The sequence below is a fragment of the Rhododendron vialii genome, chromosome 10a (assembly GCF_030253575.1).
Source record: "Rhododendron vialii isolate Sample 1 chromosome 10a, ASM3025357v1".
Lineage (NCBI taxonomy): Eukaryota > Viridiplantae > Streptophyta > Magnoliopsida > Ericales > Ericaceae > Rhododendron > Rhododendron vialii.
Window position 1 is genome coordinate 13,405,295 of NC_080566.1, and position 18,216 is coordinate 13,423,510.

Sequence of the window (18,216 nt, forward strand, 5' to 3'; positions counted from 1 at the left end):
CGAGGTACTGGTCAGGATGCGCGCTTAAGTTATCAAAAAAGAGAGGCAATACTAGAAGGACGCAAAGTGTAATTTCTCTCACTCACTCTCAACGGAAGACAACTTCTCTACCGATCTAGGGAAACGAGATCTGGACAAAAATTCCTTCATTTTCTTTCTTCCCAAACAACGGCAATGGGACTGGTAATCGAGAGCGAAGCATGGGAGCCAAATCAGTTGCTGTATCTCTTCATATTAATATCATGCTTCCTCTCGATCTCCTTCTTTTCTCGCCGCTCGACCAACTCCAACAACAGAGCTCCCACTCTCTTCGACCAATCTCTCCCGTCTTCTTCTTCGTTCCTTCGCTTCCAGCGGAGATTCCTTCTTTTCTATTCTCTCTCCTCAGGTCAGCATTCTGTATTCGTAAAGTCATTTTTTGATGTGAACTTCTGTTGAATTCACAATGGGAAGAAAAATATCGTATATCCACGACTAGCTCGGCTCGTTAAAGGCTTGGCTAGTGTTTTAAAAGCCACTAGGCGCACCGAGGCACCACGGCCCCCTAGAGCCTTGGCGCGAGGTGAGGCATGTGCATGTGCCTCATCAAAGCAAGGCGCAATTTGTAGAAAATAATTAGAATACCGATATAGGCCAAATTAGCAACACAAACAAATGCGCCTCAGGCGTCTCAAGTGCGCTTCACGTACTTGCGCCTCACCTCGACTCCCCGAGGCACTTTTAGTGTGCCTCGCCTCGCCTCGATGCCTAGCATGCATTTTAAAACACTGGCCTCGGCTCGACTCGTTCAGTAATCGAGCCGAGCTCGAGTTTTGGGGCTTGTTTACTGAATGAGCCCAGCTCGGCTCGGTTAGCAAAAACTTGGCTCGTTTGTATAGACTCAGCTTGTTAAGAGGCTCATTAAGTAAATTAGCTAGGCTCGGCTCGTTTACAACCTAGCCGAGCTCGAGCTCGAATACTACAAAACTCGGCTCAGCTTGTTTACACCCCTATCCACGACTTACATCAGTCTTTACTATGTATTGAATGAATAGAGTACAAGATAGAGTATGATACATTGGCGGCTGCTGTGTATAACAAGTATTTATAACTTTGTGTTCAATCACCAATTACCGGAATACCCTAAGTCTAGGTTTTGGGTGCCGCCCCAATTGTTGAACGTGAGCTATTGGGGCGCTGCCCTTTGGACCCCTGCCAGCAGGATGAACCCCAAATAGTCGGCGAAGCGCGAATGAAATGGGATTAGGCTTCACTAGTGACAAGCCCAACATCTTTTGCTATAGTTGATGTTTTTGGAAACCAAACGGGGCTATTTGTTGTTTTGAGAAAAAAATGGATTCTAAACCTTGATCTTAATAAATGATGTTGCTTCAAATGTTCATCTTCATCGGTATCTGATTATTGCTCTCTCTCTCTCTCTCTCTCTCTCTCTCTCTCTCTCTCTCTCATAGTGATGGAAGGATTGTGGTCTGTTTTTGGGGAATATGATTTGGCATATTATGGTGTTAATAAGGAGAAGATGGTGTTGTCTCTTTGTGTGGGTTATGCAGCCGCCCTCTTCATTGGTACTTTCTTGGGAATACTATCTGACCTAATGTAAGGGCACTTTGTTTCCTTTAGTTCCATTGATTTGTTTATCTTCCCGCTAATGAAAGTTCAATCCATTTAGTTGGTTATCTTGTTGTCCATGCGATAGTTTGTGATGCGAATATCTTGACCGATTTCTGAGAACAAATGAAGTCTAGCATAAGGCTTGGGAAGAGAAAAATGGATTTTCTATTTGATACTTAAAATAATACTTGTTTTGTGTATTATTACAGATAACATTAGATTTTTCTGGTCATTTTGAGATATTTCATGTTGCTTGGGGTCATCCGTGAATTACTTGGGAACTATGAGAATTATGTGGTATATTCGTTGGCCTCATGATGAAGCAGTAGATACTTGTGTTTTCGTAATAATATGGAACTGGCATTGCAATTAAGTAAAATGCATTATAGTTTCCGCCACAAATTACTTACAGTATTCTTGTGGTGTTCCCTGCTTCCATGCTAGGCAATGCGTTAGTAGCTATAGTATACTATGAACTCTTAACAGTTCTTTCTTTTTCTTTTTCTGTTTTCTTTTTTTAATGTCAATTGAAGGAAGCACAAGGCATTACGAGTTACACTCAAATGCCATTGTTTTATTTTTCTTATTAGTGAACTCTATTATTTAATGCAGAGGCCACAAGAAAGTGTGTTTGATGTATTGCATCCTGCACCTCTTTGTTGGCATGTGGAAGCGATTTTTTGCGCATCCAAGCGTCTGGTTAGCAAGCATTTGTCTCTCTCTTGCCAGTTCAATATTTTCCTTCAGTTTTGAGACATGGATGGTGGTTGAGCATGACAAGGTTTGTGTTTAAGAATATCAGGTTTTCTCTTTTGCATTAGTAGTTGGCACCATTTCGGCATTGAAAAAGAGTGCTAAATCAGTGTTGATGTCTGTTTATTTGATGAATTTTATTTTGTGCTTTTAAATTTTTGTCCAATTGGTCCTGTTTCGTAAACATTTTCTGAGATAACAAGTGACACGTAACTGTTGAATTATCCTTTCGGTATTACATTGCAGCTAGGGCACAGGCAGGACACATTGAATGATACGTTTTGGTTAATGACATTCACTGAGTCTGTATCTTTCGTCGGTAGCCAAATGATGGCAAATTGGCTGGTTCATCGTGGTATGGAGACTAGTGTCATTTCTCCTTCCACTGCAGCAGTATTGCTGGCAATTCTCTCTATCTTTTTTGTCACTCGAGTATCGAAAGAAGTTCCACAAGCATCAGCCTTTAAAGATTATGGAAGAGATTTCACTGCATATATCTTTGGGGGTATGCAATGCTTGTTCTCTGTCTTTTTCATACTTTTTTGCATTCTTTGAGTGCTTACTGCACAAAATCAGTTGAATCTTAGATGAGCGTGAGCACCTAGTGGGTCAGCATATGGAAGGGAATTTCAAATTGTTGGAATAAAAAATTAGTAGAGGTGACTCTACAAGATGCTAAAATTTTAAAGCAATGTAAAAGTGAAATCAGTGTTGTGGACATTGTGTTTCCTCTAGTGCTGTGCTTACCTTTTTTGCAATCACCATTATCTTACATATTTTTCAAAACAACATATTTCTATTTGCATGGACATAGAAAATCCACATCATGGAACCGTCTAGGGAAGAATTGAAGTTACCTTGAAGGCACTTTTTTTTGGCTCAGCGAAAGTCAGTAGTGTTAGTTGTAGTAAGTGAGACTTGAACCCCGGTCAAATGCATGAGAGAACATTGTGCCTGCCTCTCTACTTGCTACCTTGAAGGCATTTTACAACATAAGTTTCTTCTTATTGGTTGAGAAACTGTTAGACAATGACCCCATCAACAATATTTTCCTCTGTTTTATACTTCTGTTGGGTCAGATAAACGGGTATGGATTTTAGCATGGGCACAAGCTTCTGTTCAATTCTCCATTGCAGTCTTCTGGATTCTGTGGGCTCCTGCCATAGTGGTACACTCTTCATCTCCACCTGAGTTTAAGTTTTGTTGATCTTAGTTTGGTTTTTTGATTGATCGCTTTCATCTTTGACATTTCAAACTGTTGAATGTGAAGGCATTTCTATTGTATATGTATTGTTATACTCAGAAGTTGAAACCCAATAATCCTAGTAACTAAGACAATTACTAGGAGCAAATTTGCTCCCTAAATTTTGATCGAATAGTACTAGGGGCAAATTGTGCTTTATTGTATTATCTGGGTTTTTATGCCCACGGGTGTATTGGGCTTTGTCCCTTTAGCCTTTAGGTGTGCTTGGGCTTTGTTCCCAACTGGCTGTACTTCCAACTTTTGGTTGGAATCCCCTTCCCCTTTTCCCTATTAATAAATAGTTTTTGCCGATAAAAAAAAAAAAAATGATCGTATAGATTTGCAACTAAAAACCTGAGGTTTCTAATTATTTAGGTGACCATACATATTGTTTCGGGAGTTTGAAGCCCAACTTTTACGGGTTTCTATAGAGTTTGCAATTATGAGGTACATCATCGTGTCTATTCTAGATATTGTTGTTTTGTTAAGGTACTTTCAACTCTTTATTCGGGTTTGACCTACACTACTAGATGTTCACCTATTGCTAAGAAAAGAAGAGTAGAAGGTTGTCCTATAGAGTATTTATATTTATTGAAGGAACCCAAAAACAAAGGCGTAGAACCTTGTTAAACAGTGATCGAGCCCGTTCTTTTTATTTCTTTGATATTATGTTTAACACAGTCAGGAGTAATGTAAACAATTGTACTGTATAGAACCTGGAAGTATAGCTGTTTTTCCTTCTTTGTTTCAATCATGTAACAACCGTGACTGAGATTGTCTAAACTGCTTGGATCCCCCTTCGAGGTGGCCCCACTCTAACCAATCTTAGACATGAAAGAGACGCCTTAGCAACAAGTTGACCAAGTCACGTGATACCTCAACTATATAATACCTACTCAGCAGGTATCCCCAGAGGGAGCTGGTGATCATGGCTCCTTTTCCTTGTAAAAGTAAGTAGGTCTTTTCCTCCATATGCAGTAAGCCTGGACTCATCAGAAGCTTCACTCACCATTGCCATTCTCTTTGCAGTCTAAAGCTGCCTCAGCTCACTCCCTCTCAACCTCCGGTCATCCAACACAATATTAGGCTCCGTTCACATGCCAAGAAATTGATACATGAAAATTGCTCCCAAGAAACTATTAGTGAAGTAAAGGAAAAGAAAATGTATTTTGTTTTATAAGTTTGTTTGATGGAAGAAATTTGTGAGAAAGTTGAAAAATTGTAGTTTAATTGTGCAGACTGCAGAAAATAAGTGAAAAACAAGATTCCTGTGAAATCTTGTGTTTTTTACAAGACAAGTTTTTGGGAAAACTAATCCTAGTGGGCAAGTTTGAGACGGGGGTCCCACAACTTTCCTACTAGCCGAACACATAAAAAATGCAGGAAAGTTAGACATTCTTGTTCATTCCTCTCCTTTCCTTTCCCAACAACTGAACAAGGCCATAATGGCTAGCATGTTCCTAGGGGGCCCTAGATATGCCCACGTTGTGATGCCCTCTCTCTCTTTCTCTCTCATGGCTTCTGCCTTCTACTTAAAGTAGGTGATAGTGACTCTTTTTTTGGATACCTTTGGTGTTTTCTGAATTCACACCTCTATGCAACTTTCTAAACCATGGCGAATGTTAAAACTTGTTATTCTCTTTTCATTTATTTCCTTTTAGTGTACAGTTTTTGTATTGGAAAGTGTGAGACGAATCATTGTGAGTGACTCTTATGTTCGCTTGTTACTTCTTCCATTATTTATGCTTTCACCTGTTAACCATTTAAAATTAGAGAATGTGCGTCACGAGTTACTTCAGTGTGTTGTAATGTTTCGGAATGGAAGGATTTTCCCTTTGACTGCTTGGTGCTGGTGGCAGGTAGTTCAAATAGTGACCCTGTACAAGTCTCGCTGAAATCGCCAAATTTTTAAACTGCTATTCTCTTGGTTTTAGGCTGATGGACGAGAAGTGAAGCTAGGGTTGATATATCCTTGTTTGCTGGGTGGTAGAATGCTAGGAAGCACAGCATTCCCATGGTTTTTCACTGGACCATTATCTCTTCGAACAGAGGATTGCCTGGTGTATGTGTTCATGGTAATGGGTATTGTGTTGTCCATACTGGCTTATGATTATCAGGTATGATGCTTTAATCAGTATATTGTCTGGAGAACTCTTTTGTCGGTTTTAATTTTCTCTTTATTGTACAGACTCTGATCAGTGGTTTTGAACTTGACTGTTTGTACTTGTGTGTGCAGGAAATTGGACTTCTTGTAACCCTATTCTGTTTATTTCATGCTTGTGTTGGCCTAATTTTACCTTCGCTTGCCAGATTGAGGACAATGTAAATCGTACTTGTGCTTATGTTTTTCTTATCTAACTACAAATTGCTCGTGGCTTTTGCTGGTTGGGAACTTGGGAGTTTATCCCATCTGCTTTCGAGTTCTTGATATATATCTCCTGCTGCATATTTGGTACACAGGTATGTACCGGATAAGTTGCGTGGAGGGATGATTAGCCTTTCTCTAGCCCCTGCTAATGCAGCAATTCTGTTTCTTCTACTGCAAGTATGTACCTTTATCCTGAATTAGAATGATACGGCATCTCATATTTTGACATGCATTCACAATAATCTTCGGCTAAGAACCATGCACTTCAATATAAGCATGGACCACACTTTCATCGGAGCATGGATAGATTTTCTACGCTTATATCCTACCTGATATAAGCATGTTTTAAGTTTTATCGCCACTTTCATTGGTTGAAAGCATCGAGAACCTATGTTCTTGTTAGTTTCCTGCCAGTTCATTAATATGATGTGCAGAATGGTTGTGTTACTCGTCATTTCCAATGTTTGAAGCACAGAACACACTTGTTATTTCTCAGAATGTTTGCACTTTAGACGTGTCACTTATTCAGGTTTTTTGTTTTAAAGCATTAAAGGCATCTTCTTCAACCTCGTGATAATTATTTGTCTTGGCGGTGCCATTTTTTTTGGCCTTCTTTCTTATGTGTATTTATCATCAATAGTTTGACTGGTTGCTGCCTTGGTGCAGAGAGGCTACTATCAGAACATTGAGAATTCGACAATCTTGGCATTTGCTGCTCTCGGTCTGTTCTCTGCAGCAGGTTGCTTGCATCTTTTGAAGTTCTGGGGTAAGCAACCCCACCAAAACTGGCACAAGCCGTGATATCATATGCTTTGGATCTTTGTTTAGATTGATAAGAGGAGATTGGAGAGACACTGAAACTGAAGAAACCACAAATATTTGGAAACCCTCTAAATCATGCAAAGGATCCTGGTGAATAAAAGCAAAAAACGGTTCAATATTCACCATTGCCGATCAAGACATGGTGGAGATAGACTGAAGGTGAAGGGCAGATGGAAATAGGAAACTTCACTACTGAATTGGTCTCTGGAGACCTGGATTTAATTCATTTCCCTTCTACACCATGAAATCACTGCAGCAAAACTAATGAGGATAAAGAGATCTACATGTTGATTTACTGATCTTCCGATGTGCGGATGGCGGCTTTATTGTGTTCATGTCTATCATTAGAGGGTTTGCTGATAGATATCTTGAACTTTAGCCAGTCTGATGTAAATCCCCAAAGGCATGAGATGGTCCCTCGCGGATGGAATCATATTTTTAGTTCAATTATTCATCCATTCATTGACAAAATGACAAATTGGAAACATTTCAAAAAGCTTATGGAGCATTATCGATTATGGATTCAAACATTTCAAGGAGAGTGAGCTTTACTTTATGCAAAAGCTTGCATGAATTGAAATGTTATCATGTGTCCAATTACAAAAATTGTCATTATATCATTCCATTTCAGAACACCTGTGCCAAACAAAGTTATTGGTATTTCATGTGCAAATACTGAATGAATAATGTTTGCCATTGAAACTGCCATATGCACATCTAAGTTAATTGTTCAGCGTGACATTGAAATGTTGCTCAAGGCACACATGCCTAAATATTGCAATGAGAAGGCCAATTATGTACTACTCCGTACAAAAAATTGATGCCGAGTCCCAGATCACCAAAATTCCATGGTATGCTTTGACAATGTAAGTTCAATCATTCTGCTCTTGATTCCTGATCCACTTTGTGGCTACCCATTTCTGCCCTGCAATTACCGGGCAGCTCCCATGAAGTGATGTCTGAATAAACAGTTAACAAAGGCAACCATCAGAAGCCGGCAAACAGCTATGGCATAAAGAGGAAACTCATTTTGTGTATAGAGATCCAAACCAATACCAAAATGACAAATGGTTAGATGATGAGGCGCTCATGTGATGCCTAGCTTAAGGTTTTACCATTGCAAGCTACAACTTTTCCTTCCTACAGAGCTTTTGAAAAGAGTATAGACATACACATATTCGTATGAACACATATACCAAATCCATATTACATAACCATCAGGTATGACTTAAGGATCCAAGTGATTACATCATCAGTTAGTGATTTTGGTGCGCTAGGGCTTCCTAAATTTTTCCATCCCTATTTCCTATCTTTAGATGGGTCCCACCCAGCCAGCTATGCCAGTGCCGTGTCAGTCATAGCTTCCAAACATTTTCTTCCATCTTTCTGGACTTCATTCATTAGCTAATAGCTCTGAGTAAGTCCCATGTTCAGGTAGTAATGAAAATTCTGGTCCATCAGTTATCCAACGATCATCAATATGTTAGTTACCACCTACTACCTTAAGAGGCATCGTCAATGCGTACTTCACCAGCTGGTTGATTATATCATGTGTTTGCCATTTCCAGTTAGCTAGTGTCTCATGATAGGTACTCCAAGAAGTATACAGAAACAAGGCAAGATACATTTGAAACAAAAATTTAGATGAATGCCAACCACAAGAAAGTAGAAATACTTACCACATCAATCGAACCATTTGGGAACAATGAATAGAATAGAAGACCATCCCCTCTGTGAGGCTTTATTTTCAACCCAACACACTTCTGGTAGTCGTAGTTCAAGTCACTGGGCAATCCATTCTGCAGATCAAAGTGTCCAGTGACTGTCCACCATAATACTATGTTCATACAAAAACATAGATCAAAAGGCAACTAAAGAATTAGAATAAGCTCCCTCAACTTACCTCGAACGGAAACATGGTTTCACCACCTTCTTCAACATCAGATAAATACAACAAGAAAGAAGCAATCTGCATCAAAGGAAACCAGATGATATCACAAATTCATAAAATCAGTGACACAAATGGTGTGCAGTTAAATTTTTGGAGTGAAAACTATGACAACTGAATTGAAATAAGCACTTGGGTCAAGTCCGTGACATTTCATATTAGTAGTAACGTTCACATAAGATTTAACTTACAAGTGCACCGTAGAACTAAGCACTTGCGATGCTAGAAGATTTTTTTTTGGCAAGCAAGAGAAATCGAAAACAAAGAACTGAAAACACTTACGCTAGTTACAAATTTATAATAACACTATGGTAAGATACAGAAGCATAAGAAAAAAACATAGCAGACAGTTATAGCCGCAGCTACTTCTTTTATGCATCCATGATCCATCAAAACAAAAATCTAATCAAAACCACTGGAATTCTTGACCAATATTTTCAAAGGCGAGCCAAGGCAAAACAGTAATGCTCCTTGGCACTGATTTTTGAGTGGATAATCACAAAGTCACCCATCCATCTGAGGTGTACGTAGGTGTACACTTTTCACACCTTTTCAGCCCAGATGATGGCAGCGAACATATCAGAAGAGTTGGTCCTTTTGTTTTTGGTAAGTGAGGTAAGTGAAGAGTCGATCCAATCTAATTTGTTCTAGCGAAGACAAAGGGTTTTCGTGCATTCGCGAGACGACTTAGAGTGCTTTTAAATGTTGGGATCTAATAATGCACTATGTTTTTATGCCTTCACATGCTTCTTTGTGAATTCTATTTACTACTTTCTTATTTTTAGTAAGGCGCCTTTGTATGGCGCAAACACTATCTCCTCTCTTTACAGGCTTTTAAAATAGTTTTACTATTTACATATAATATAAAAACTCAAAAGGCTTAAGCCTCAATGCCTTGACTTCCGCCTCGCCTCCTGAGAAGTTAACTACCTCCCCTTGCGCTTTCCCCTCTGAAAACTTTGCTTTGGCAGTGATCATAGCATAGCCATAAGATGATTATAGTCAAACACTGGTTGGCATGCTTGGCTGTCCATGTGCAACTTCCCATGGTTGAAAATGCCATAAAGGAAAGTAGTGATATATTGTGGGTAGATACTTCAAAGTCCACGTGGAACCAAGAACAATGTGTTTTAAGTGCGGAAATGTAATTCATCGTTTTCAAAGAACTCCATATATTTGTTGGATTTCACATCCTACTCTCGCTATACACAGGATAGTCCAACTGCCATCATTGATTCTATGACTTCTGGTGATTATTTGGGAGTAAACATATGTAGCAGGTAGTTCAATATTAGCATCAATGATATCAAGCATGTCAAAAGAAAAAGCATGTCAAAAGAAAGGGAATTGATCATGGTCGAATAAATATCCGTATTGTTACTTAGTTTTACCCTTTGGCTTTTCTGCGGTCCATATTCAGCAGGGTTGAATGCATCGTAATGAGAATTATACCTCTGTCCAACCTCATACCGCAGGATGTTGAATGCCTGAAACATGTGACAGCCTTATATTACTCGTAGAATTTTAACAAGCCGTGAAATGAATGGTTACCGGTTCAACGAAGAATGACAGTCACATACCACAGAAATAAGTTGATCCTCTTATTTTTTGAAAAGAGCTCAACCAGTTGAATCAAGATAATCATGATTTCAAGTGAAAAACCACTCATTTTCCATAAAGTAGGGGAAACCCAATTAAATTATCCAATAGATCAAGCAAGCCTCTAGTACGACCAAAGACAAGGAGACCAAACAAATATTTGAGAAACTACAATTATGAGATTCTTATTCACACAGCAGTTCAAATGTTATGAGCTCGTAACATCCCTTCAAAACCTCAACTAGAGGGTCACCTTCAGGACATGATACGAGTAAATAGCGTTTGGAAATTTTCCTTGTCTACTTGTTACCTTTTCCACAACAAGATTGAATTCAGTTGACCTGAAAAGGACAAATTCTCTTTTGCTTTTTTCCTCATTCTAACTTTCCTGAGTAAGATTAGTCCTAGGAATGTGAGGATGGCTTAACTGACTTGCTGTTCAAGTTACAGGTGACCAAATTCTACCAAAAGAAAAGAGAGAAAGAAAATAACTTATGGAAACAAGACAAATTTGGGTCACATAATATCTATCAATCATCATAATCAAGGTAAGAACTTGATGAGAGATTAGAGGAAGAGGCTTCCAGGACATTAGTATCACTATGTATATCAGGATATGAATTACAAGAAGCTAGCAAGTAAATATGACAGGGGAATCAGGGTCTTTTTATGAGCAAGCAGTTATGACAGGTAATCCTGCTATCTCACAAATATCCAGCATTTGGGAACAAAGTATCAAATGCATGGATATTTCAGATAGCACTAATTAACAAAATTACTTCGAAAAGATAAATCTAGATCTGAAGTGTAGCTACTATGCATGCTCGAATAATGTGAGTACATATTACCAGAAATCTAGGTTAACGCTACAAATATCTTCTCAAGTAAACTAAGCAGAACTTGATATATAAGCAGCCTTTAGCAAGGAAAATCTTAATTCAACACAAAAAGAAGAGGAAATTATTATTTTGTTCATCAATATTCGAAAAGAAACTAATTACAGTCCACTAGTTGATTCTACTAAGCCTTACTATTAATCTAAAGTGTCAATTAGTTTTTTTTTTCCCTTTCATTATAATTCGAATAACTTCATCATCCTATACGAAATTTTTGGACTTAACTTTGCTAATTTTGATCTTCCCAAGAACTCCAATTGCACCCATGTTTTCCTCACAAACACAAATACAGAAGCAGTTTTCATTCATTCTTTCTCGGTGTTCTGGTACTAAAGGCATGCCTATTAAATTCCTAGTCTATGTCATGCCAATATTTAGGTTTCAAAAAGTTTTTATGGCTTGGGGTGTCAGAAATGCGTTGGCCTAGAGCCAAAACAAATATTTTGTTGCTGATGTAGGACTCTCACACTGTTAACAAGATCAGAAACCAATCAAGAAATCATTACACAACACATCATAGAGGATGAAGTTGTGCAATGTGAGACATTATTCAGAGCTCGTTGTTGGTTTCAACTGAAGTTTGCACTTTGCAAGATCACTCATACTGCTCTTCATTATCTTTTCATTTTGTTTTTTTCAAACGACTGCATGCACACAATGACCAGGCATGTGAGGATAATTTTCAAGCATGTGTTTTGGTTTGGCTCGATAACTTATAAAATTCAGGTTTCCATGAATATTCTATAACAAATATCAACTAGAACATCCACAGTTTCCATGGCACCTAATCAGAAACATTAATTTTGATTTTTACCAAAGTAAATAAGCATATCCTTCAAACTAAAAGTAGGAGGAAGGGAACAATGATAATGATTCAAGTTAGAGTGGAATTACCTCACCATGGCTCCTGGGAATCATGGTAGCCCTTGCAATTTTCTCCTCAATGAGATCCAAGGTCCCTGTTTTGTCTTTGGATGCACTTATAAACATGCCAGAACTGATGGAAAAGAAAGGGTGTCAACAACATGTTTATCACTTACTGTAAACAACATGCAGAAAACAGGAGAGAAAAAACAAGAAGAATATACTTTCTGCATGTCATGACTATATGCTTGTCTATAGCACACTATATGTATATAAACTGTATGTACCTTGTTCTAATCCCCTTAGTGTTTTCTGCCGTTTCTCCCTCGCGTAAAGCCAAGGTTGATGGTGCAAGCTGTGCCTTTGCCATTTTGATCATGCTTTGACATTGTTCTACAGTTGCAAAATGGGGAAAATATAGTGCACGTGGTTTCCAGCTTAAAATCTACATAAGAAAATTCAAGATTGAAGTAAATAGTATGGCAGAAATGTTTGGACCAAAAAAAATAAAGAATGTACGAACATAGCACCACTAGTAAAGACATGCTGGCAATATCTCCAAGGAGATTTTCGCAACCCATAACTATAGTAAGATCAGTGTTCTAAAACTCGGAAATACTCGGCGAGTACTCGGTACTCGGTGCCTAGCCGAGTAGAGTTAGGGCTACTAGGTGGGAATTACTCGGCCAGCCGATTACTCGGCGAGTACCGATTACTCGGTAAAACGAGATTACTCGGAAGTGGGGAGAAAATAGAAAAAAAACTGAAAAAATGGGGTAAAATACATAATATGTTAAATTTGAAGGGTCGTTAGTGTAATTTCAGTATAGTTTTATACTTACCCTAATCAAGTGAACACACCAATCAAGCTACTGCTGCTGTTCGAAGCGGCTGCTGCTGTTCCAACGTTGAACTTTGTAATTGACTATTAATTTCGTACTTGGTTTCATTTGGTTTGAACGTTAAACTTTGCAATGGACTAGTAATTTTGTACTTAGTTTCATTTGGTTTGAACTATGAACATTGAACTTCTCATTATGCATTATGAATATTATTTGGGGAACATATAAAATAAAAAATCCAAGTAATTTCTACTCGCCGAGTAATTGCCGAGTACTCGGCCTACAAGGTACAAGGTGGCCGGCCGAGCGAGTACCGAGTACCAAGTTTGAGAACATTGAGTAAGATTAGGTAAAGAAATATAGCAAAAGTGTGTGGGCCTTTGAAAATGTGACTATGTTCTATACTTGTTCGGAGGAAGTATCAATCATCACTTCTATAATAGTCCGGAATGAGTTGCAAACAATATGGTGATTGATTCAATGAAGTCAACAAGAGTTGAGGTGTTTTCTACTAAGTAAAACCAAACTAATAATTTATCGAAAGAAGTGACTTTCATAATCTAAATCTACACAAATCAGAGAGCTAAGCTGCACAGTTAATGAACGAAACGGCACCAAGAAGATCAGAACATAGCAGCGATGACTTAGGAAGAAACATATATTTAACAGGAAACTTTGTCTGCAACAAGAAATCAATTAAGAGCTCCATGCTTGTATTACGTTCCCGGAAAAACAGTAGTTGCTACAAACCACGGGATTGTGAACACTTCAATCTAGGAGTTTAGGGAGTCAATCCTTGCCAAATGGAAGATTTCATAGTTCTCTCCATTACGGGACAATTCAGAGTTTCTTCTTGAGTTGTACAGTTGTTCTACTCCACCTAGGGTTGTTCAAGGTTTGTTGTTTTGGGGTTTTCTTGCACACTTATATGGTGTTGGACTTCCTTTTACTTTCTCGTATACATAACTCGCATGATGTGAAATATATAAACCGACTGATGAAAATATCAAATATTCGATTGTGGTTGGACGAAAAGAATCTCAAGTGAAAAACTACTGCACCTCTACTCACCATCCGGTAGGAGCAAACCTTTGTTTAGACCAGTTTATTCTCACATTTCTAATCGTAAAACTGACCAGAGATAAGTGCTGCTAGTGTCATGAACTTCTTCAAACAAGTTGGTTTGCAAAATAAAAAGAATTGGAGAGAGCTTTATGGTAAGAGAACGACTTCTAGCATCTTTCATTTATTTTCTCTTTTGAAGAAAAGCACTACATCTAACATGTAACATTTAGTGAGAGAGTACATATCCAAGCAAAGCCATCAGTCAACTGAAGTCAACAAATCCCTACCAATACTAATTACAGACTAATATAAGAACTACGTTAGTGAGAGAAACAAATCTGAGAACTGCATTACAGCTACACATATGCAACAGCAATTAGAGGAAACAAGAAGCAGAATCACTTCAAATCGCAGATACACAGCTAAAGAACCAGTCCCAATAAAACATAGCTAAATTGCTACAAAAATCCCGTTCTTCCTAAGTTTTTACAATGTATTTTTCTCCGGTATTATTTCCATTTCGTAATTTGTTGTTTAGCACTTTAGCTTATTGTCACAATTTTTGGATTAATCAAATGTCGAGACAAATCAGAAAAGTATGAAACTATAGATGGAAGTTGAAAAAAGTTTCTATAGAAGGGAAAGACTACAATACACACCCTTTATTTGGGTGTGTATCATATGCACCCCCAAAAATGTTACGAATTATAGAGAAAATGTTACGAATCGTATTGCTAAAAAGTTACGAATTGTATAAAAGTTACGAGATACACCAAAATGTTATGAATCATAATGAAAATGTTACGAATCGTACTGCTGAAAGGTTATGAATTCTAGAACAAAAATTATGAAACACACTAAAATGTTATGAATGAACCATAAAATAGATGCATATGGTACGACCATTTAAGGGATGTGTATTGTTGACGTTCCTGAGCTTTTTGAAATAAATAAAGCAAGAAGAGTCTTTGGAACAATAATGGGTATCTTTATTACATTAGCTAAAACTTATTTGTTCTTGTTCATTTCTATCACAACCAGACGTTGACGTTTTCCCACAATTTTTCGCAGACCTCTCTGAGATAAATAGTCATTTTTGTCCTGGGGAAATGCATTCGAGCTATTTTCAAATAGACTCAAATTGGCGGATGGAAGTCTCTGTATCCATATGTATATCGATATCTCTAGTTAGGATCATAAACGAGCATCTCCTCTACAGGGCCGGCCCAATGTATTTGGATGCCCTAGGCCAAGTGATGGAATAGTGCCCTACATAAATTTTCTAATTTAAAAATAATAAACAAAAATACTTTTCTATATATAATTTTCTTTCATACTATTTAACTTGGTAAATATTTTGGCCTTAATGGCTTGTACGGTTGCAATAATATTCAATAGACTCAAGTTTGAATCACAGCAGCCCCAATTTGTGTGATAGGAGGAAAATTTTTTTGGCAAAAAGAAACTACAAAAAAATACCTTACCAAGATTTGAACCTAGGCAACTTATGTAAAAGAGCAAACACTTTACCATTGAACCATCAAAGGAATTTGTATTGTAATTACACACAGAAAATATATATACTTATCTAGGAAGGGGGTGCCCCATTTTTGGCCCAAAATGTGGAGGCCCAAGGCGGCGGCCTCTTGGGCCTCCCCATTGGGCCGGCCCTGCTCCTCTAGATGGAAGAAGATTCTCTTTGAAAATCAATTTTGTCCCATCCGCTAGAGCTTGAAGAATTCCCAAAGGGCCAGCGTATTCAGGGCCAATACGTTGAGATCGGTTTTTTTTGAACAGATAAATCCAAAATGCCCAAATTGCGATATTTGCTATGCCAATTCTTGATCATTGCGATTCGTGGCAATTCGTATTACTATTTAGGTATAGATATTCCCTCGTTTTTTCTTTTTAAACAAATTAATAAAAATGATTGAAGTTTTTCTATTTGGAATCGTGTTAGGTCTAATTCCTATTACTCCGGCCCGAAATCCAGCTTTGGTGGGCTTCCCCCAAGGTGACACCGAAGGTCTACCTCCTTTCGTGCGCTCCTCACCTCCTCCATGAGGATCATCCACTGGATTCATTGCAAGACCTCGAACAATGGGGCGTCTGCCTAACCACCGGCTTTTTCCCCAAAACTAAAGACAGAAAGACAACTGTTTTTTCTGAAATTTTTTTTTTGGTGCTTTTGGTCGTAATTTTTCCCAACAAATGCTGAATCCAAAATAATTTTAAAAAAAAACGGAAAGCAATAATTTAGAAAGAACAGGACGTTAAACAAATGCCATTACCACTGTAACTACAAAATGCGTTGCGGAAAAAAGCAAAATGGAGCACCTGAAATGGAATCGAAGTGATGGAGCTTTCTCCGGTCTGGCCATGAGGCGAAGGATCAAACTCCAAACTCTCATCCACCTTTTCCAGCAACCTCGGTGCTGGCCGTACGATAGGTACGTCCTCCTCCTGCTCACGATCAGTCCAAATTTCATAATAAAGAAATAAAGGTAAAGCTGACTAATGGGAATTGTGTGTTCATGTAAAGAAGTAGTAGTAAAAATGGAGTAATGAAAAAGAGAGGAGAGAGAGAGAGACCTGAAGGAAGAGGATAGAAGCGAAGAAGCCGGCGAGGAAGAAGAAAGAGCATAAGAGGAAGACTGCAGGTAACCCTAGCTTCCATCCCAAGCTCCACCTACTACCACTTCCTGCTTTACTACCTCTTATTTTCATTTGATAAGCGATCTCTCTCTCTCTCTCTCTCTCTCTCTCTCTCTCCTGTGTTTTCTGTGTTTCTGTTCTCTGTACGAAAACAGAGCTGCCGGCCTGCTGCCACTAGATGACGGTCGCAATTGACTTAGAAGGCGGCGGGAAATTGGAACCGCCAACGGTTTGGTGTGATTCGTGTGAAAATAATAACTACGTGGTGACTAGCAACGACTTGGGAGGGAAGGAGAAGGGAGGGACCAAACTGAAACTGGGGATTGGTTTGGTTTGGTTAGCAGCACAGTTAAACGAACCAAGCTATTCGAGTTTAAATTCGTGTTTGTTTGGTAAAAATATGTTCAAAATTGGCTTGTTACATATACAAATCAAACTCGAACAATTTTTTTTAACTCGTTGAAATTTCAAACCAAAGTTTGAAACTACTTGACTTGTTTAGCTTATTATGTGTAAAAATAAATTTAACCTACACGAGATCGACTCGTATTTGGTTTAATTAAAACTCATTTGAGATTTGAGATCTGCTCATGTCTTAAACAAGTTAAGTTCAAACATATTTTTGAAACTCGTTAAGTTATCAAATCAAACTTAATCAACTACCTGCTCTGTTCGTTTGACTCGTTTATCAGTGCCCCTAATTGGTTGGTCTTGGAGTGATTTCGAGACTGAAACATGTGAATGCCCATACAGGTGGACTCCACCTTTTTTTTGCTTCCCCGAATTTCTCCTTTTGGGTGGGGAGTGCATTACCACTGGAGTGGTACTCCGTATAGTATCTTTTTTAGGTTGGATCCAGCACATCTTTACCACGATTAATCCATCTTATTATTCAGCCTTTGTGAATTGTTTTCCAGCTCACTTTGAGGTTCGATGATCATTACGGTTCATTTGTTAAAACTCGTGGAAAACATTAACTACACGAAAAATAACGTGGATCGGATTTTGTTTGATATGCTTTCACAATAAAGAAACTAACTAAATTCCAGTCCAAAGTGGAGAATAATTTTTTTTTTTTTTAACATAGATGTATTTCAAAAACAAGTCATACCATATCGATCAACATTATTTTTGTACGTGACCAATTTATTAATTCCGATTATTTTTGTGAAATTTTTTGCATCCAATTTGACAAATATCGAACTTCCCACATCATCAAAGCTACTTAATTTGCATCAAAATAAGACGAGTTTAATGGTATTGGTTGCAAACTATGCTAAAATGGCACCAAAACACGCTGTAATAACATTGCTATTTATGGCTTGTTGACACTGTAGAAAGCTGAAAAATAACTTTGGCAATGCTATTTTTACACTAACGAATAAACTTTTTTTATAAGCAACTAACGAATAAACTTGCTCCTCCCATAAATCCTATTTCTTGTTTAGTATTCCATTACAAAAATGATACTTACACAGCAATCTAAACACAACATCTCACGTACAGGTGAGCTCCACACACACTACTATGTGTGGACCCTACATGTATGT

The 18,216-nt window shown here is 38.1% G+C and overlaps 2 protein-coding genes across 3 annotated transcripts; one reads left to right on the forward strand and one right to left on the reverse strand.

The window, feature by feature from the left end:
• The first annotated feature begins 116 nt into the window (after positions 1 to 116).
• LOC131304724 (uncharacterized) lies at positions 117 to 7,601 on the forward strand. Its single transcript, XM_058332064.1, has 9 exons — positions 117 to 388; positions 1,452 to 1,596; positions 2,224 to 2,392; positions 2,611 to 2,869; positions 3,444 to 3,532; positions 5,542 to 5,724; positions 5,844 to 5,929; positions 6,068 to 6,152; positions 6,642 to 7,601. The coding sequence occupies exons 1-9, from the start codon at positions 175 to 177 to the stop codon at positions 6,774 to 6,776; spliced, it is 1,365 nt and encodes a 454-aa protein (XP_058188047.1). The 5' UTR covers positions 117 to 174; the 3' UTR covers positions 6,777 to 7,601.
• On the reverse strand, positions 7,389 to 16,979 carry LOC131304726 (probable prolyl 4-hydroxylase 9). Of its 2 annotated transcripts, none has more exons than XR_009192457.1 (8): positions 16,604 to 16,979; positions 16,349 to 16,474; positions 12,392 to 12,549; positions 12,135 to 12,237; positions 10,137 to 10,232; positions 8,701 to 8,766; positions 8,477 to 8,619; positions 7,389 to 7,756 (listed from the first exon to the last, which is right to left on the reverse strand). XR_009192457.1 is itself a non-coding variant. In XM_058332068.1 (8 exons), the coding sequence occupies exons 1-8, from the start codon at positions 16,736 to 16,738 to the stop codon at positions 7,670 to 7,672; spliced, it is 891 nt and encodes a 296-aa protein (XP_058188051.1). In that variant the 5' UTR covers positions 16,739 to 16,979; the 3' UTR covers positions 7,389 to 7,669. The 2 variants fall into 2 exon arrangements, 1 of the variants encoding a protein (XP_058188051.1); XM_058332068.1 differs by having other exon boundaries at positions 8,477 to 8,596.
• Positions 16,980 to 18,216: the final 1,237 nt, after the last annotated feature.